The sequence below is a fragment of the Odocoileus virginianus genome, chromosome 2 (genome assembly GCF_023699985.2).
Source record: "Odocoileus virginianus isolate 20LAN1187 ecotype Illinois chromosome 2, Ovbor_1.2, whole genome shotgun sequence".
Taxonomy (NCBI): domain Eukaryota; kingdom Metazoa; phylum Chordata; class Mammalia; order Artiodactyla; family Cervidae; genus Odocoileus; species Odocoileus virginianus.
The window spans coordinates 59636489-59657875 of record NC_069675.1 but is presented as its reverse complement, the minus strand read 5'-3'; the positions used below and the strand labels follow the sequence as shown (position 1 = coordinate 59657875).

General features: G+C 43.8%; 1 protein-coding gene and 1 long non-coding RNA gene across 2 annotated transcripts in view; one reads left to right on the top strand and one right to left on the bottom strand.

Moving 5' to 3' along the window:
- Window positions 1–5912: 5912 nt before the first annotated feature.
- Window positions 5913–14390, bottom strand: LGALSL (galectin like). The gene is made up of 5 exons (XM_020916223.2): window positions 13851–14390; window positions 13030–13101; window positions 12796–12884; window positions 11400–11577; window positions 5913–9041 (listed from the first exon to the last, which is right to left on the bottom strand). The coding sequence occupies exons 1-5, from the start codon at window positions 13884–13886 to the stop codon at window positions 8898–8900; spliced, it is 519 nt and encodes a 172-aa protein (XP_020771882.1). The 5' UTR covers window positions 13887–14390; the 3' UTR covers window positions 5913–8897.
- Window positions 13572–21387, top strand: part of LOC139039424 (uncharacterized) — a 160192-nt gene continuing 152376 nt past the window's right edge. Inside the window, exon 1 of the long non-coding RNA XR_011492690.1 lies at window positions 13572–13740. This is a non-coding gene — a long non-coding RNA (uncharacterized lncRNA). The remainder of the gene's footprint in view (window positions 13741–21387) is intronic.

Below are 21387 nucleotides of genomic sequence, written 5' to 3'. Positions count from 1 at the left end.
CAATGCAGGGGATGTGGGTTCAATCCCTGGTCTGGGGAACTAAGATCCCCCATGCCGTGGAGCAACTAAGCCCATGTGTCACACATACATACACAAGGACACATACAAAAAGTTAAGTTAATGAAAATTCAACAAAATCTAAAATTTAGTTCCTCAGTGGCATTAGCCACATGTGAAGGGTTTAATAGACCCTGTGGCTAGTGGCAACCATATTGGACTGTGTAAATTATATTAGTAGATTGAGCTTCCCCAATACCACAGTTTTATTGAACAGCCTTGTGTATAGAGCCAGAACTCAAAAAATGGATTCTGCTATCAAAGAGCTGGCCATTATGTATACACAAGAAAACTATTCATTCAAGATAAACAGAAGTCTGTGTCACACATGGGTTAGGCGCAAAAGTCAGCATATAAGGCAAAAATAGCTTCATGTCAAATTTTCCCTTGAAAAGTCCCTTAGGAAGGGGTCACTTGGGAGATGAGCTCTCAGTGAATTCAAGACCACAATTTTTCATCCAGTGATAGAGCAGATCTTTGTTTCTTTGGCTGAGCACCAGAAAGATGTGATTTGCAGTTAGGAGCAAGCACGAGGAAGATCAAAGATCTCTCTGCACATTGGTGTGACACTGCAGGGAGCCAGAGAGCTCAACTGTGAGAGACGCAGGAGACAGAAGCACCTGAATCACATGTGCATCCTCGGGCCCTCTGCTCCTTCGACGGGAGGGCAGGTGGAATTGCCCAAAGTGGTTAAGGCTTCTTTTTCTCTATATGGTGTTTTTTGTTTTGTGTTGTGTTTTGGTACCAAATGTGTGGAGATGAATTTGAATACATGAAATGCATTTACAATACAATTTCCCCACACACATTCCATGAAGATGTCATTTTCTTTTTTTTTTTTTTTTGGTACTGTTGTGGGGCATGTGGGATCTTAGTTCCCCGACCAGGGATGAAACCCATGCCCTCTGCAATGGGAGTGTGAAGTTTGAACCCCTGGGCCACCAGGGAAGTCCAGGCCATCCTTTCTTTGCCGGGGGCGTCATTAGAGAAAGGGTCTGCTCGCCACCAGAGACTCATGTGTTTTGTAATTAAAGAATACCAGGTTTCTCCTTGAACTCCTCCTTTGGGAGGCCAGAATCTCAACTACAACACTGAGTCCCGGAAAACACAACACTAGCCCCTCAGATCGAACCTGAAGTTGGTCTATGTACCGGGGTGTTTGGGTGAAGCACAGAGAGCAAGGGGCATTCAGGCCATTGGAAGCCCAGCTAAGGCCCCTGAGACCCAGACGCCCTCCTGGGTCACCCCAGTGAACAGGTTGTGTTCCTGGGAACTCCGGTCACATGCACTTCTCTGCCCATTCAGTCTGGCTCTGTATATTGACAATCATCCTTATGCTTTATTTCATAGGTACCTGACCTGTCTTTCAGTAAGATCATAAATTCTTCAAGGGCAGATGGCATAGGTCTTTTATCTTTTTATAACCCACACTGTCTAACACAGTGTCTTCATATAAAAGTGCTCTGTTTCTACGCAGCTCCATCAGTTATGAGTGATTCTCTCAGGATGTGAACTAATTCTACACACGTGCTATAAGAGCACCAACTATATGAAAAGGCCAGGATTTGCCCTTTCAATTCAGCAAGCTGAATTTTTAAAATCATTTACTTAATTTTGAAGTTGAGGATTGCAAGGGGATTCCCAAGTCAGGAATTTACATTTGTAAAAGCAAAGATAATGTTAGTTGCCCTAAAAACCTCAAACTATAAGGTAATCCCAATATTTGATGTTAATCAAAGCCTTACCAAAAAAACAGCATCTATTTCTAACTTCCTAAAAGAGACATGTGTGCGTACATGTGTGCGTTTTTTTTTAAAATGAGGGATAAATGAATGGTTAATTAGAATCTTAGAATAACAGACCACAGGATGCTAGGAAGACTCTCATTTTAAAAAATTTTCTTTTAAGTCATATCTCATTATGTTGTATATTTCTTCCTTGTTCATCTTTCACAGCATTAAAAATAATTTTATGCTGAACTAAAGGTGATTTTTATTGCATTAGGAGAAAACCCATGCTTTCTAATGTTGGGACAGCTGTAATAATTCAAAGTAAAACAAAATCCCTGAGTACATTTTACAAACATTATTCTACACATTGCCTAATACACTGCTAATTTTGGCTAGATTTTAAATAAAACAGGCTTCAATGAAATGATATGAAAGGTATGTTCCAATGGATTAGATACAGTTTCAAGGATTAACACTTTTAGTACTGCTTCTTACAAAATCATGCAGGATTATTACAGAAATTACAAAAATTATTACAGAAATTATTTTAACTCTGGCCTTATCAGCTGTAAGAAATGCTTACACCACTGTCACTGCTGGCTCTCAAAACACACTGTCACAAGTGTCATTATTTCCATTTCCCATGGGAGGCAAATTAAGACTGGAGATTTAAAGTGCCCGTCTGAACACACACAATATACACAATATATCCCTGAGGTCCAGATTGTTCTTCCTGCTCACCCTCATCACAGCCTCACTGCTTCTCTTCCCGTTCCCAGACTAACTGTTCAGGTAAGCTTTGATCATTTGCACCTGTCTTTTCAGAACTAATGACAGAATACTGACAGAGAGGGAGGTGCTGGAGTTAATGGCAAATGTTTCTTATTGTTCTTACTCATGAAAGCTTGGAAGATCCATCATCCCCAAGGTCTGTAGCTGGCTTGCACTGCCAGAGCCTATTATTTAGAACTCTCTGTGTTGTCCTCTCAAACAACAAAGCCTGCTTCCCGTCTGTGTTTGCTCACCTCATCACCATCTTTCCCTGGGAGATGGAAGGGTGTATCAAAGCAAGAGAAAGCGTCAGTGGCTATTTCTTCCCCTTCTCTCTCTAAGTTGAGTATTGTTTCGGCACCTTGTATATACCTATGTAAATTCATGATGAAATATATGCTTTCCAAAGCAGTTCTTTGCCTTTTGCAAGAAACTTAAAAAATCATTGTGAAATTAACACAGTGATCAGGAAACAAGTTAGGCATGCATTACTGGGTACAAACTCAGCTGCTCTTTGTGAAAGGGAGACTTGAAATTTATTTCCAAAATGCTGTGAACAGCTCAGCTGGGGCATTACCACTTGCCCTCTACCCTCTTTACAAGTTACAAGATACCTTGTATATTTACATTATAGAAAAATTGGGCCCCACCCTGGCAATTCTGCAAATGAATAATTAATTGAAATGTTTACCAAGAAATGAGGTAAGCTTCCCCTAGAACCTTAATCTTTCTCAGAGCACCTGCTACTTAAAACAGGTGTCAGGGTCCTTTGGTGGTTCAGATGTTAAAGAGTCCGCCTGCAATGCAGGAGACCCAGGTTTTATCCCTGGGTCTGGAAGATTCCCTGCAGAAGGGAATGGCTAACCACTCCACTATTCTTGCCTGGAAAATTCCATGGACAGAGGAGCCTGGAGGGCTCATGGAGTCACAAAGAGTTGGACACGACTGAGGGACTAACACACCCAGAGGGCTCTAGTGAGGTCCTAAAGCCACCCCAATAAGGAGGTTTCTTACACAACTCTGTTGAAAGACACTTCCTTTTCCTACAGTGTTTATAGTGAGGGAGGGGTGGGAGTGAGGAAGGTTAAACCGGGGGCGAGGGGCATGGTGGGGGGTGGTGGGGAAAGACATAGTTGTAAAGTTACAATGAAAGTTGCGCGGTAGTTTTTTTGGCAAAGAAGGATGCCCCAGTGTTCCAGTTTTCACAGAAAGATACCCACAGATCAGAATCCCACAGCCTGGCACAACTCAACAGCTTGATTCAGTGAATGTTTATGGAATTCCCAAAGGCAGAGCTGCTTAGTTTGGGACCTGAGACCACTGACACCATCAAGGATGTTTTTTAAAAATACAAACCCCTGAGACCTACTCCAGACCCATTGAAACATAATTTCCCAGGGTGAGAATGGACTTTTACCCTCTAAGGAGGCTTCTTGGGTGATTCCTCAGCATATGGAAGTTTAAAAGCACCAGGGTCTGTTTTATTCATTGATGTGTTCAAGTATCTAGAACAGCAATTCAAATACCTGCTGAATGAATAAAGGTTCTTAAGTGTCTGTGGCACTCAAAGACTCCAGTTATAAATATCTTCTAGACTGTCTAATTCAAAATGCTGTCATAGAACAAGGATACTGTTGTATCCCACGGGGGCAGAGGAAGCTCTCCTATCTTTGCCCAGCAGCCTCAGCAAATTATTTCCACTTTGACAGGGCTTTCCCTGCCTATGTATGTGCATGCCAAGTCGCTTCAGTCGTGTCCGACTTTTTGTGACCTCATGGACTGTAGCCTACCAGGCTCCTCTGTCCATGGAATTTTCCTGGGAAGAATACTGGAGTGGGTTGCCATGTCCTTCTCCAAGGGATCTTCCTAACCTAGGGATCAAACTCAAAGTCTCTTTATATCTCCTGCATAGGCAGGCCGGTTCTTTACCACTAGCGACAACTGGGAAGCCCTTCCCTGCCTATACTTCACTGAAAAGACTGTGACAAAGACCAGCCTCACGGCTTTGCTTCCTTAAAAAATAAAAATAAAAATAAAATAATAATAAAGGAAGGAATTAGTAAAACCAACTAAGGAATAAGTGAAGTCACTGTTGTGTCCGACTCTTTGCAACCCCATGCACTGTAGTCTACTAGGCTCCTCTGTCCGTGGGATTTTCCAGGCAAGAATACTGGAGTGGGTTGCCATTTCCTTCTCCAGGAGATCTTCCCGACCCAGGGACTGAACCCAGGTCTCCCGCATTATAGGCAGATGCTTTACCGTCTGAGCCACAGAAAGTGAAGTCACTCAGTTGAAGGAATAAGTAGGTACCCTAAATCCAGCATATTGAGTAAATTTTCTTTCCTAAACCACCCATAACTAAAGCTAGGCAAACTTCTATAAGCCAGTTTTATTTGTAGTCATAATATTTGAGATCAAGTTTCCTTCTTAATCATTTAAACCACAGGAAAGACTGTATACACAATCTTGCTTTTGTATATACACTGTGCTAATAAGATTATATTAATAATTTATTAAGAACCCACTACATCCTTAACAGGTGAATTAATCAAGAACCTGATTCATCCACACAAAGGAATACTACTCAGCAATAAAAAGGAAAAACTTAATACACACAATATGAACCTCAAATGCATTATGCCAGAAACCAATCCCAAAGGATTATATGATTCTCTTTATATGACATTCAAGAAAAGGTAAAACTATAGGCATGTGGAATGGGTCAGTTGTTGCCTGATTAGGCCTGGGAGTGGAGGTCACATTTAACCATAAAGTGACAGCACAAGGGGGGTTTGGGGGGTGATGGGACAATTTTGTATCCTGTTTGAGGTGATTGTTATGTGAATCCATTCATGTACTAAAATTCACAAAACTGCACATCAAGAAAAAAATGTGAATTTACCATATGCAAATTGTATTTTAAAATAATCCATTGCACACACAACTCATTAGGTCTCTGAGGCGCCCCCCTCAGACACTTTCCTTCCCTTGATCAGTTTATTAATGAGGAACACAGAAACAAGTGGTCTTGGAGTGAGTGTGTGCAAGTGAGGGAGGGTTGCGCTACCAGATGGTCCATGCTAAGTACCTCACGTGCCTATGCGCTTAGTCCTGTCTGACTCTTCGCAACCCCATGGACTGTAGCCTGCCAAGCTCCACTGCCCATGTGATTTTTCAAGAATATTGGAGTAGGTTGCCAATTCCTTTTCCAGGGGATCTTCCCGACCCAGGGATTGAATCTGAGTCTCCTGTGTCTCCTGCATTGGCAGGAGGATTCTTTACCACTGAGCCACCCGGGAAGCCCAAGTACATCACATCTGGTACCAAACTTAGCATCTTATAAATGGGAAACCATTTTGTAGAAAATTCCTTTATTATAGTGCAAATACTTTCAGCAGTGACATCATAACGCTAAAACACATTTAGCAACATTTTACACCACGCAGTAAATAAGAAAGTGTTTCTTTGAAAATATGTCATCATAGGAACATTATTTCTACATTAATAATGTAGCTGGAAAATGCCAAGGGTGTTTCTCTCAAGGCAAAAGGGCTCCCTCCCTCTTTTTAGATATTTTCTTTTTAATACAAATGAAAGGAGTTGCCATTTTAATAAATCATCAACAATGCTAAGAATGATCTCTTTGGAGGTTTTGAACTAAGACTGGCATGATTTGAAATGGGGTTTCAAAATTTAAAAAAAATTAAGACAATTCTGGGATAGCCCAGAAAGTAGAAGTCACTTCTATTAACTTTTTAGAAGATACATACATTCACTCCAATTGTGATGCAGAAATGAACAGATTGTCTAAAGCCTGCCTATTATTCCCCCAGAGCCTGATTGTTATTTATGTTCCTTGGTTTTGGTCATATTGCAGAATTAGGGCTCTGGTCAGAAATAACACCTTACACACCCAAATGCTTTCCTGTGAAGCTTAAAATTGCACTTTTCATCCTGAATTCCCACCTTAGACCTCACATGCTGATGAGAGGATGTGAACAGTTTCCAGCTAATAATTAATACAGCTGGACTAGCCTCCCGTGAACTTAATTATACCTGAATCAAACCATCACATCATTCAGATAAATTTCAGTAAGTTTAACCAAGAGGTTCTCACTGACCTCACAGAACAATGAAGGGTTAACAGTGTATCTTTGCACTAAGCTGCCTAAGGGCTTGGCTGCTAACCAGTTAGCTGATAGGTAGAGAGAACACTGTTAGTTCCAACAGTTACACCCCCAACTCCTCTAGTTTCTGCTGAATTATGCAGTGGGTGGGAATGGATGCCCACTCAAAGAAAACCTCCCGTGTGTGGGGGGTCTTCTACCATAAGGAGAATCAAAACCCCTACCAATATATTTCAGGGTGCCCTCTAGGTCTCTCTACAAACACCTGACAAAATCTAATGGTTGCACAAGGTTAGTCACGGGCTCCAAAATACCCGGAGCCAGAGCACAGCCCTCCTGGATGAATATGGCTGGTTAAGTCAGCTGGGACATAAAGCTTTTCAATGTTCAGCCAGTCTTGTTGGATAAAGCATCTTCTTACATAACACAATGGAACTGTGCTAAACAGTTTCAAAGCTGAGGAGGATCCAAATATATCACCTATAAAAAAAATTCACGATTTTAGTTTGCTTTTTCTTAAACTTTGGTACTGAAACACTGTCTACATTCTTGACACGTGAAAATGACGTGGCCACTTCAGTGCCTCTGCATGTTGTGTAAAAAAACTCAAAAGCAAAGCAGGACAAGGACGTGTCATAACAAGACGCAGTATGCTGTACAAATAAAACCTAAATTATATATAAATACACCCCCACCCCAGCACCCCCTTACCCCCACAACTAGCTGACCAGAGCAATGCCAAGGGTCCTTCTCTCCAAGGTCAATGCAGTTTATGAAATCCAGCACCCAGGACTCCAACCATCCCTGGCCTTGTAGTGATGTGTGCATCACTGCAGGCTTTTTCTGGAGACTTCCTGCTGTCTAATCAGTTCCACAAGTACAGGGAAACTCCCAGAGCTTCACTGGAGCATTCACACTATTGGCTGGACTCAAAGACCTCGAGTCCTGGGAGTTAACTTTTCAGATAAACTAACTGGATCATTTCCTAGGTTGGATCTTGTCTTATCGTACTATCTCAGCAGAGCCCACACAGTAGGAAGCATCTTCTACTCTGAAGCTCCAAAGGCATTGCTTAGGGATTGGTGAGGGCCACATAATAAAAGTGATACAATGAGCTAACAGCTTAAGTTGATATAAATTATTTCCAAGTAAGTTATTTGGGGCCATTTGCTTCTGCTTTCCATTGCATTCCCAAATCATTTTCACACTATACCTTTAAAAATGTACATAATAGTCCATTTTTAAAACTATCAATGCAATCACCTCTTAATGTGTTTTCAATTAGCTTAACAACTTGATGAGCTAATATGTAGATCCAGTGAAAAGTAGTTAATTAGTCTTAAGGAAGCCAATACTGTGCCAATTTCACAGTATGGAGAAGAAGCAATGTAAGTAGAATTTTACATAATCATCAATAACTTGAAAAGCAGTCTTGCTGAACTGTTGCAAAGTTTTCCCAAAAGCACTTACAGCAATTTATATCAAGAGATCCTAAGTTTAGGGGTAGGAGGATAAGACTCAACTCTTTAAGGTAGAAACTCACCGTTCTCATGACTGTAATAGGTAATTTCCCCACTCAGACCTAAGATAATTAATTGTACATTCAAAAGTTCATAACAAGCTGTTCTGGAGACATTAATCATCTCTAACACATACACTGAGTAGAAATAAATAACTACAAGAAAGCTTAAAAAATCTGAGTTAACATTATGCTGTGCAAAAAGAAAAAAAAAACCTTGAACAACCTACATTCTATGTTAAATACCCTGACTAAAATGTTGGTTGTGCTACACAATTCCACTTCAGTGCAGAAAGGAGTTGATTTCTGTGTACCGTCTTTGTTGTTGTTGTTTTAAGTCTTTAGCACTTTTGTTCTAAATATCACCTTGCTTTGAAAAGATGAATAACTTACTACTGAATCACAAATCGTCACAAATCCATCTCAGTTTAGTCTGAATAAAATCCAGCATAAATGTATTACTTTGTTCTGGGAATAATGGCTCGGTGTCTTAGTTCCGATAGCTTCCTAAGGGCAAACCACCGCTGAAGTGGTTTATGAAGTCATTTTGGGTTTAAACTGCACAGAAAGAAGAGACAGTGAAGTCTGCCTTTTTGTTTTCAAGTCTTTAGACCTTGCTAGTACACTTCTTCCAGATCAACAGTCAGGCAGTTGTGGCACCTGAAGCTCTTTGAAACAGACATGGTTTAAACATCAGCCAAGCTTAGTGATCTGGAGGTCTCCGTTGATCTTTATGGTGTCGATTGCAGATAACGTTTGAATGCGGTGGTAAAAATCAAAAAGTTGGTGTCCATCCACAAAAACTCTAAAACGTGGGTGCTCACAAAGGATTTCCACCTGGAAGAAATAAAATAAATCCCTCAGTTCACAATTTCAATGAACAATGCTAGGAAAAATGAACAAATACCTCATTTTAGAGAAAGGCAACATCTTCAATAGTTCTCAAACTCTATAGAGTGCACTGGAATCAGACAGAAGGCTTTAGAACAGACTCTTGGGCTCCGCCCCCCCAAATTTTCCATTTAGTAGGTCAAGGGTAAGGTCTAAGAATGTGCTTTTCCACCAAGTTCCAAGATGATGCTGGTGTTGCTGGAATGAGGGGACACACTTTGGGAGGCATTGCTCTACACTATTCAATGTCCTTGAAGGATTTAAAATTGCTTTACTATTTCTCCCTTCTCATTGCATGCCAGAAAGAGATATAAAGTGGTACAGATTTATCTATATGGCACTTAATGCCTCCATCCTCATCCCCTGAACAATTCTATCCCAACTTCAGAGAAGCCCCTCACAAGGCAGAGCAGGTACCCATTAGGAGCATGTAATAACAGTCTGGACACTCAAACAAGATAAACACTAAGCAGAGAAGGATACACAGTAATTACCATTGGACCAAGGATGTGTAATTAACAAGGCTTTGTTAAGCCAAACAAAAATACTGATTCCATATGGTAAAAGCTTTTTCTTCCTCTTTTTTCTCACTTAAGGAATTCACCATAGAGTTTAATCACTGGGTTTGCACTATGTATTTATTAAAAGCATTTGCATTCATCATATAAGGAGAGACTCCATATGTGATATTAGTCACATTTAATGCATATTATTACTAAAATTATGTCACCAAGAAGGGCTGATTCCATCTCAGTTTTGTTGTGGGGGAGCATTATTCCACTGGGCAGAAGCTTTGGTTACTCACTCATGAGCTCTGCATTAAGAGTCACCATTAAGAAACTGTCACAGTTCAGGGGAGCCTCAGGGTCATTATCATTCTAGAGAAGGGTAGGGGTGCCTTCCCCAGGCTATGCTAGAAAGGCAATTAGTCTCTATTCTATCACTGATGTGAATGTCATAGATTCTTCTTTCTCCCCAAGACTGCAAGATGGGAAGAAAAATTATGACTTATTCATAAGGTCCTTGTACATTTCTAGATGAGGAGCAACAGGCTAAGGGTAGTTCTGGCTTGTTAGGTATACATGAAACAGGGAGTTTTTAACCAAGTTGTCATTATTATGATGTATGTTAACAAAGTGTAGGGTTTCCCTGGTAGCTTAGCAGTACAGAACTCATCTGCCCATGCAGGAGATGCAAGAGACATGGATTCGATCCCTGGGTGGGGAAGATCCCCTGGAGGAAGGCATGGCAATCCACTCCAGTATTCTTGTCTGGAAAATCCATGGACAGAGGAGCCTGGCGGGCTACGGTCTGTAGGGTTGCAAAGAATCGGACACAAATGAAGCGACTGCACAACAAAGTATAATGCAGACAGTTCATCACCAGGTCTGACATGTCAGTAAATTCTTTTCTAACACATTACTGACTTGCATCTTTTACTTGACATTGTCCTTCATAGAGGAAGGTGCGGCTTGTGCAATATGATGGGAATCAAAGTTTGGGCTGTGCTCATTGCCTGACAGATAGTGGGGAGCAAATCTATACTCATTCCGGCCCAAGGGAAGGAATCTATCAGCCACACAGCCTATGACAATGAAGTAGACTGAGGCTACTTAACCCAGCATTAGTCACTCAGTCATGTCTGACTCTTTATGACCCCATGGACTGTAGCCTGCCAGGCTCCTCTGTCCATGGAATTCTCCAGGCGAGAATACTGGAGTGGGTTGCCATGCCCTCCTCCAGAGGATCTTCCCCACCTAGGGAACCTGGGTCTTCTGCCTTGCAGGCAGAGTCTTTACTCTGGCAGAGCCACCAGGGAAGCCCAGGGGAGCAACGGCATGGCTAGTGCTCATCAGCAAAGGGAACAAGAGAAAATAAAATAATAATCACTCTATTCTTTAAAAAGGTATAACTGATATGGCCTGGTACTACTTAATGGTTGAGAAAAAATAAAGAAATTCTAGGTATTTATTAGTATTTATTAAATAGCTATCTTAGGACAATTATCTATTAAATGCCTAGTACTATATTGAATACTACACAGAGAAGCATTTATTAACAATCTAGAGATGTAAATATGGGTTTATTTACATGTATTGGCTAAACAGAACCAAGAGCTACTATTGACTGTTAATTCATATCGGCAAACAGAGCTCTTTTGATCGTTTTTCTTTTTTTCACCATCAGGTGACAAATTTCCTGGACATGAAAAAATTCTGGCTGCTTAAAGCACTCTTGGCACATCTTAGATGAGAATATCACCATCCTGCCAATGGCTGGAGCTGAAGCACTCGAGGTACTCACCCTGAATGGCTGGTCTGGGATGAATGGGAAGTAAGGGATCGCTGACTGTTCTTCACCCCTTTCCCCAGATATACAAGAATTTCTGAGTAGCTGCCGGTCTGTGAACACTGCTTTGAGTTCAATCGCCACGTCGGCGGGAGGATCTTCTGAATCACCACAGGTCAAGCTGATTGCAAAACTGAAAAGAAAATCATCTCATTTATTCACGGTTGAGCAAAATAACATTTAACAAAGACCCAGGCTCCCATTTCCTTCTTCCTCTCTGGATTTGTCAGTTTTTAATGGGCCACCACTCTCCACGGGGCAGGGGTGGGGGTGTGATAGACTATGGAGAAGAAGGATTACAATCTAGTTTATTTTGTTACCCACAGGAGGTGGCCCTGGAGAAAACCTTGACAGAGATGAAAATAACTAACTGTAGACATTTCAGATATCCCAAACTACCCACACATCTGTGTTTTAATCCATTTCCGAGGACTCAAAAACAGCCAGGGGAAATGGACTAAGGGAAACAATATCTTGTAGTTTGGTTCTCATTTATATTGATAGTTCTTACTCCAAGCACTATGTTTGAAAAACATTAAAAAAAAAAAAAGTCCTCTGGCCTCCCTAAGGGTCAAAGAGAAAATGATTGGGTCTATATTTATAATCTCTGATATAAATAGCTGTCTACAGAAATGACCACTGAGATTCATACACATTCTTTTCATGGGAACATAGTATTTTCTTGGCACTTGCAACCAGTAACACTGGCCACAGGGGTTGGAAGAGCAGCAGAAAGCTACAACAAGAGTGAGCAGCACCTCGTAACTGCTGGATAGGTGTAAGTGTTGTAGAGGAAAAAAAGAGGAAAAAGTTGTTTTGTTTTTTCTCTTGCCCTTTTCTGAGCTCTTTTTTTCACTTAACTGTTCCTGATCTGTAGTAGGTAATCAAGACTAACCTGATATGCTGATCACATTCTGTCTGGGGCTCACCTTTACAGCACTCTCTTTGCAGACGACCCCTCACAGTTCTTTTCCTGTCTTTTCGAATTACAGAAAGGAGGCCACAGTACAATTCATGCAAGACAATAGACCCAACTACTGGGCTACCTGATGGCCAGTCTTTGACTGTTTTTGAAATGATCCAAAAGGAAGAATAGAAGACCTTCACACCTTTGTTCCTCATCACCGACCCCCTCATCTATATAATCACCCCCCCCCACCCCTGATTCCTCATGGAAGGGGTGCACAGTTCTTGAGGCTCTAGCCTGCTGTGTCTCCCCTCCTCTGGCTGAGGATTAAAGCCACCCTTTTATTTCCTCCAAACTCTGTCTCCCTATTTTTCATTTGGCTTGGGTGGGCAGAGAAAGCTAAGATTTTTGACAGCATCATAGGAGACAAGGAATCTGCCTTACCTTTCTGGGTTGAGGTCTACAATGCCCATCACTAACACCTTCTTGCCTGGTCTCATGCCACCTTTAATATGCCCACAAAACGGCACAATCTATAGAGAATGAGAGCAGAAACAAAGTTCACAGTCTGTTAGGGAGGAGCCAAGCCCTCAGTTCCTTAGGACTTGACCCATTTGAAAATGCAATTAGAAACAAGAGGGTACAGGCAGACACCGAAGAGGGAACAAAATCATTTACCAATCGTGGGAAGTACACGTCGGCTTGAACTGGAGAGCCCAAGGAGTTGTTTAAATGCCCATCATCTAGTTTCTAAAAATAGAAGCACACAGATTGGCTTTCCAAAGGCTTTCGGAGGTGGGTGTTAGCGGGAGCGGGGAAAAACCTATACAAATTTGGAGGAATCCAGCAGCCCTCCCCACAACATAGGCTCAGTCCACCGAATACCCGCAGAAAACCCCGGAGCCAAACCCGTCCTTTCCATCAGGTAGCTAGGCGTCTGATGCTCCCCAGACCTTTCAGATCTAGATCAAAATGAAGGTCGAGGCCCACTGGGGAACCAGAGCCCCGCTCCGGAGGAGGGCAGGCTCCTCTCCAATTGCAAACGCCCCTAGAACCTGTCGCCCAGGCCTGTCCTCCAGGACGTGGCTGGAGTGCAGCAGCCGCGCTCAACTTCTCCCGCTAGCCCCTGGCTAGGACCCATTTCCAAGGGGGAATCCCCGGGATGTCGTGGGGGGGAGGGGGAGCGGAGGACACGGGGCGCGCGCGCCGGACACACTCACACCCGCGCACACACACCTGGCTGGTGGCTGCACGGCGCGGAGTGGGCTGTAGCTCACCCCCACCCGCAGGCCGCCCCCAACACCGCCACTCAGCCAGTGGTCCTGCCGCGGGGCACCCCTCCAGCCCTCCCCTTACTCCGGTCAGGCACAGCCGGCTCCCTCCAACCAGGTACTGGGGCGCCTTCTCCCGCCGGGGGCGCGGGGCTGGGCCTCCGCCAGGCGGGAGCCAGCGGCAGGGCCGTGCGGGCCGCGGGAAGGGGGCGCCTCGCCCGCACTCACCACCACTGCATCGCTGTCGGCCACCGACCCCGCCATCTTCTCGCGCAGCGCGGCGGGGTGCGCGGCTGGCGGCCGGGCGGCGGGGGACGTGGGACGCGGCGCGCGGGCGGGGATCCCGGGGCGGTCCTGCGCCGGGCGGGGGCGCGGGTCCGAGGCTGGCTGGGGCGCGCACACACGCGCGGGGACGCGCGCGCGCACGCCCGGGGGCCCGGCGCCGACCTGGCCGGCGGGGCCCGGGGGAGGGGGAGGCGGGGGAGGCGGGGGAGGCGGCGCGGGCCCCGAGGTCGGAGGTGGCCGCCGCGGCCGGGACGGAGCTGCAGAGTCTAAGCTGATTTCTTCCTCGGGGTGCCGCTGCCGCTGCCGCCGCCCGAGGAAAAAGGTGGCGAGGGCCGCGCCGTGTCGGCCTAGGGCGGCATTTAAAGGCCGCCGGGGCCCGGCTTGGGAACCGGGAACAGGGCGGAGACCCGGCTGGGCTGCCACGGCTTGCTCAGCTTGCCCTGCCCCTCGGCCATTGGACGGCGGCTGGAGGCTGGGGCGGGAGGGACTGGCCTGCCAGTGTCGGGGCGTGCGAGGGGGCGGGCGCCTGGTCGGTCCTCTTCTGCGGCAGGGTGGGTGGGGCCGGGGGTGAGGAAGTGAGGCCGGGGCCTGCCAGGTGACAGGTGCTTGTGACATCCCCGCCCCTCCCCTCCGGTCACCCCCTTCCTTCTCTGGCTGCGCCTGGGGGCAGGTGGGACAGTGGAGGCCGAGATCCAGGGAAGATTGGAGGTGGAGGTGGATTCCAGAGCTCGAGATTTCTTTCAAAGAATTTCAACGAAGTGCTAGAAGAGATTCGTTTCGAGCCTTCCAGGGTACAAAGATAATGAAAGGCCTCTGGGCTTGCATAAGTAAATATTTTGACCTAAAAGCTAGAGGCAGAGAGGACTCGGAGTAGGGACTTTTATATAACAGGAGACTGAATATAGACTAGACCTCCCGGCCCTGCGAAAAGATGGGGTCCCCAGAGACTGTTTTCAAGCCAGGGGTCTGGTTAAGTCTCATCAAATTGAACTGGACACTGCCTGCCCTCAGAAAGCCTTCATTGGGCTGTTTTGTTTGTTTGTTTTTTACAAGTCACCTGCTCAATCTAGGGGAGTGGGTTTCTCACTGAACATCTCCTGATACCCCTTGAGGAGTGATTCCCAGGGAGTGCACCAGTCTTCAGTCCAAGTCACAAATTCCTTTATGGTGTTTCCACATTAGGAAGATTATGTAACTTCTCAGATAAAGCTGTATCAACATACCCTGTATTCGGTGACATCTTGGCTTAAACATTCCATTGTGTGAATCACCCTGGTGTTTTATACTTAATAATCAGAGAACAAGTGTGACTTCAGAGGGGCCCTGAGAGACTCTTGTCCTGCCATGGTTGCTGACTGTGTAGCCTGGAACATCACTGAGGCTTTTGTGTCTTAGCTTTCCCTTTATGGACCAGAGCTAATCATGGTAATCTCAGTTGAGTAGGGAGAATTACCTGCACACGACTGTAAACCGCAGTCATACCCTTTGTGTTCTGAACTCGAGACTGAAGTGCAACACAGTTGTGACTCACACTTTTGCTCTTATTTACCAGTCTTAGCTCAAAATCACACCTTATTGATGATTTTAAAATGTTAGACAGTCGTAGGAAACAATTAATGTTTTTAAAGCGCACTTCAATACATTTCAACTTCTGAGAGTTTGGTAAACGGAAGACTCACTGACGTTTTTTTTTGTCATTAGCTAAGCTAAGAGGGACACAGTACATTGTGGTAGTTAAAGAGCCTGTGCCCTAGGTTCAAATCCTGGCTCTATGATTAACTAGCTGGGTGATCTTGGACAAGTTACTAAACTTCTCTGTGCCCCAATTTCTTCATCTGTGAATCCAAGATGACAGCAGTGATGATGATAGCATTCATCTTGTGTTATTGGGAAGATTAGGTAATTGGTTCCCATACCTTCATTAGATTAGTACCTGGCATATAGTAAACACTTTACAAATCCACAAACATCCTGAAGGCCTGCAGTGTATCAGGCACTGGGGAATTTGTCGGGATTCTTTTTGTAGTTCTATTTTATTATTATTTTAAAATCATTTTAAGAATGGAAATATAATTGATTATATTACATTGTGTTAGTTTCAAGTGTATGGCAAAGTGGTTCAGCTATCTATTCTTTTTCAGATTCTTTTCTCTTTTAGGTTATTACACATTATTGAATATAGTTCCCTGTGCTATAAGTAGGGCCTTGATGTTTATCTATTTTATATATAGTACTGTGTATCTGTTAAGTCAAACTACTAGTTTATCCTTCTCTACCCCTTCCTCCTTTGGTACCCATAAGTTCATTTTCTATGTCTGTTTCTGTTTTGTAAATACAAATGTTCGTTTGTATCTTTTGTTAGATTCCACATATAAGTGATAAGTGATATCACATGATATTTGTCTCTGTCTGACTTACTTCACTTACTATGATAATCTCTAGGTCCATCCATTTTGCTCCAAATGGCATTATTTCATTCTTTTTGTGGCCGAGTAATATTCCATTGTGGGCTTCCCAGGTGGTTCAGTGGTAAAGAATTCACCTGCCATTGTAGGAGATGCAGGAGACACAAGTTCAATCCCTGGGTCGGGACAATCCCCTGGAGGAGGAAAGCAACCCCCTCCAATATTCTTACCTGGGCAGTTCCATGGGACAGAGGAGCCTGGCGGGCTACCGTTCATGGGGTCAAAAAGAGTCAGACATGACTGAGTGACTGAGCAATATTCCATTGTATATACATAATGCATCTTCTTTATTCATTCATTTGTCAATGGATATTTAGGTTGCTTCCGTGTCTTGGCCATTGTAAATAGTGCGGCTATGAACATTGGGGTACACGTATCTTTTTGGAATATAGTTTTCCGTCTTTTCCAGGTACTTGTCCAGGAGTGGGATTGCTGGATCATATGGTAACTCTACTTTTAGCTTTTTAAGGAACCTCAGTGAGGACTTTTTTGTTGACCTAAGTAGAGTATAAGCAGGACTTAGGAGGCTTCTGCACCAATCCCAGCAAGGTATCGTGGTGGCTCAGACATGGTAGAAGTGCTGAAGATATGACAGGCTGTGGGCCCTTGATAAGTCCTAGCCATTGTTATTACATAGTTCGGAGAGTTCAAATTGACTTCTGAACCTCAATTACCTCACTGCAAAATTAAGAGGTTGGGCTCATTCACCATTCCTCCTTAACGCTTAAAAAGTTCTCCTGGTTCCTGAAAAGCTGTGTAAATACCATCTAAATGTAAATGGTTTGAGAGTAGGTGTTTTGAATGAAAATAATCTTAGGTTGAGTCTTTCAGTAAGTAGTTTGTAGGGTGAAGAATAACGCTTTGATTTACATTGTAAGTGAAGTTGAAGATACTTGGATTGTTTGAGATGAGGTCTTACATTTCTTATGTTTTAGGAATGTGAAGAACAGGAAGATACTGAGCCTGCCCAGAACATTTTATTCTGGAAAATTGCTTTTATTCCAAAAATGCTTTGTTCCTTCTCAATCTTTCTATAGAATAGTTTTGAACATGGAGAGCAGGCAGAAAGCCTAAATGAATTTTTTTGTTGTTATAATTAAAGCTGAGCAGAGTCAAACTATCCCTTACAGGGAAATTCATTAGCCAATAAATGAAAGATAGAGCTTGAGTTTTTAAAGAGTTGTACAGAGAAAGACAGGCAAACTTTGCTCTGGGCTTTGATTATGGGCATTTGTGTCTATAAAACATTAACCAAGACTATGACCCTTTTATGAAATGCAAGAGTGAACTGCATTACTGCTGGAAACTACTAAAAAGGCTAAGGTAGGTGGGGGAGGCAGTCAAACATGATTAGCATCAAAAAAGAAGTATGCACAGCTCTTTGAAGACAGACTTTGCTAAATGATCTTCCCAGATGGAAATAGTAGAAGGGAAGTGTCTTTCTTTCCTTCCTGTTTAATATGTTTTTTTTTTCTTTTTTTCAAATGCAGGCATGTAGAATTTCTAATACTGGGGGGAAAATATAGCATTGACTTCAGTTCAGCAACCGTATTATGAGCAAGGCTAGGTGCTGTGATAGTGTGCACCAAGAAGAGCTATTTGAAAATCCATGGATGCTGTCCTGCAGGAGCTCACAGGTCATTCTGGGAACCTATGTAGAATGCAGGAGATGAGATAATAAAGGCCTCAGATCTACAGCCCGAGCAAGTTGGGAGAGGCACTCCATTGAGAGGATTACTGCAGCTTTCTGGAGGGGCTGGCATATCTCTGACCACAGGTACAGCAGCCCCTTCCACTGTCCCCCCAAAGTGAGTCTGCAGAGACTGCGCTACAGCTGTATTCATGGTTCAGATTCTAAACCAGCTGAACCCCAGTTCTCAGAGGCTGATTTTGTCTCCTGCTGTGGTCCAGATAGATGCATGCCTTCCTATCTGTGTGTATGTATATACATCAGCAGCAGCAGGGTTCTCATCCTCAACCCTATTGACATTTTAGGCTGAGAAATTCTTTCCAGTGGGGGGTAGATGTCAGTAGTGCTACCCGCACCACCACCAAATGGTGACAACCAGAAATTCCTCCAGTGTTGACAAAGGTAAGATATCCCTGAGTGGGATGGGGCAAACTTGCCTCCAGTTGAGAACCAGTTATCTAAAAGATGCTTTCAGTTCAGTTCAGTTCAGTCCCTCAGTCATGTCCGACTCTTTGCGACCCCATGAACCGCAGCATGCCAGGCCTCCCTGTCCATCACCAACTCCTGGAGTCCACCCAAACCCATGTCCATTGAGTCGGTGATGCCATCCAGCCATCTCATCCTCTGTCGTCCCCTTCTCCTCCTGCCCTCAATCTTTCCCAGCATCAGGGTCTTTTCAAATGAGTCAGCTCTTTGCAGCGGGTGGCCAAAGTATTGTAGTTTCAGCTTCAACATGATTCCTTCCAATGAACATCCAGGACTGATCTCCTTTAGGATGGACTGGTTGGATATCCTTGGAGTCCAAGGGACTCTCAAGAGTCTTTTCCAACACCACAGTTCAAAAGCATCAGTTCTTCGGCGCTCAGCTTTCTTTATAGTCCAACTCTCACATTCATACATGACCACTGGAAAAACCATAGCTTTGACTAGATGGACCTTTGTTGGCAAAGTAATGTCTCTGCTTTTTAATATGCTATCTAGGTTGGTCATAACTTTCCTTTCAAGGAGTAAGCATCTTTTAATTTCATGGCTGCAATCACCATCTGCAGTGATTTAGGAGCCCAAAAATATAAAGTCAGCCACTGTTTCCACTGTTTCCCCGTCTGTTTGCCATGAAGTGATAGGACTGGATGCCATGATCTTAGTTTTCTGAATGTTGAGCTTTAAGCCAACTTTTTCACTCTCCTCTTTCACTTTCTGGAGAAGGCAATGGCAAAGTCCATGAGGTCACTAAGAGTCGGACACGACTGAGCGACTTCACTTTCACTTTTCACTTTCATGCATTGGAGAAGGAAATGGCAACCCACTCCAGTGTTCTTGCCTGGAGAATCCCAGGGACGGGAGAGCCTGGTCGACTATGGGGTCACACAGAGTCGGACACGACTAAAGCGACTTAGCAGCAGCAGCAGCTTTCACTTTCATCAAGAGGCTCTTTAATTCTTCTTCACTTTCTGCCACAAGGGTGGTGTCATCTGCATATCTGAGGTTATTGATACTTCTCCCAGCAATCCTGATTCCAGCTTGTGCTTCCTCCAGGCCAGCATTTCTCATGATGTACTCTGCATAGAAGTTAAATAAGCAGGGTGACAATATACAGCCTTGACGTACTCCTTTTCCTATCTGGAAACACTCTGTTATTCCATGTCCAGTTCTAACTGTTGCTTCCTGACCTGCATACAGGTTTCTCAAGAGGCAGGTCAGGTGGCCTGGTATTCCCATCTCTTTCAGAATTTTCCACAGTTTGTGGTGATCCACACAGTCAAAGGCTTTGGTATAGTCAATAAAGCAGAAATAGATGTTTTTCCTTTAAGATTCCTTTTACTCATATATGTGTGTGCAGTAAGTCACTTCAGTCGTGTCTGACTGAAGTGGGTTGCCATTTCCTTCTCCAGTATCTGTGTGTGTGGGGGGGGGTGTGTGTGTGTGTGTGTGTGTGGGCTTCCCCGGTGGTTCAGTGGTAAAGAATCTGCCTGCAATGCGGGAAACCTGGGTTTGATCCCTGGGTTGAGAAGATCCCCTGGAGAAGGACATGGCAACCCTCTCCAGTGTTCTTGCCTGGAGAATCCCATGGACAGAGAAGCCTGGCGGGCTACAGTCCACAGGGTCTCACAGTTGGACACAACTGAGACGACTAAGCAGTACATATATATATAATCTATCCAATCTGATCTAGAGTAGGAACTTGTACATCAGAAACATTTGCCTTTTTATTTGACAAGTCATTGCTTCCTGATATTGTGGGAGTACTTTAAATGATTCCACAAAGAACCTCTACAATGAACAGGACCTGTGAGGACCCCTATGAATGTAGCTGCCAGCTCAAAATGTCTGTAATATTGAGAAATTTGTGTGACTTTTGCATTCTGTTCCACAATATCACCATGTTTATTTTTTATATAAACATGATGTGCTCCCCACACCCATAAATACAGCAAAATTGAAGCATCTAAATGTTTACCCATTCTTCTTGTGGCCAGATTCCCTGCCTGTCCCAGACCCCAAAGGGTGGTTGCAGCCCATTTTGAGGAATAAGATAATGCACCGTTTTATAGGCTGGTCAGGCTTTCAACGCTCCATAATTGTTTTAGTCAGGCCAGTTTCTGCTCAGGATAAATAATCACTTAGGCAGAAAATATACAAACTCAGCATTCTTTTGTTTACCTAGTTAGGTAGGAGGGCAAACATTTATCAGCTCTTTTTCTGTATTTCAATACATGATTAAAGTTCTTAATTATTCTAGGAACTCTGGTCATGGTTATCAAATAATTATTTTGGACACACACACAAATTTGTGTTGTACCAGTGTAATTAGGGGACAGCCATAAAATTTGGCAATCAGTGCCAGTTTCCAACATTTCATTATTTTCAGTTTATTTATGAGGAAACTGGAACCAGACTCCTGCTTGCATTTTAGTTATTTAGCGCAGGAAGGATTGATTTCAGAAAAGCTTCAGGCTGAAAAGGGTAATAATGAGCCCATTTCCCAGGAGGAATTCAGGGCTTCAAAGCTGTGCACTGCTTCCTACTCCAGGGATGACACTGTGGGCCCTTTATCATGTCTGAGACACCTTGGGAGTACACAGCTCCCAAATGGGCTCACTCCTGTGAAAGGTAACAGGAGTCTTTGCTGATTGATGGGGAAGCAAAAAGCATTCTGCTGTGAAACAGAAAAGGACGCTACGTCCAGCCTGTGGATCTGGCACCATGAATGAAAGGTATTTTAAAACACAGGCTTTGTGTGAATATTGAGAGCCAAGACTGTGTTTGTGTGCCCCCCTCTCCAGCCTTCCCTCTAAGTAATTCCAAGAGTCAGATCTGTGTGCAG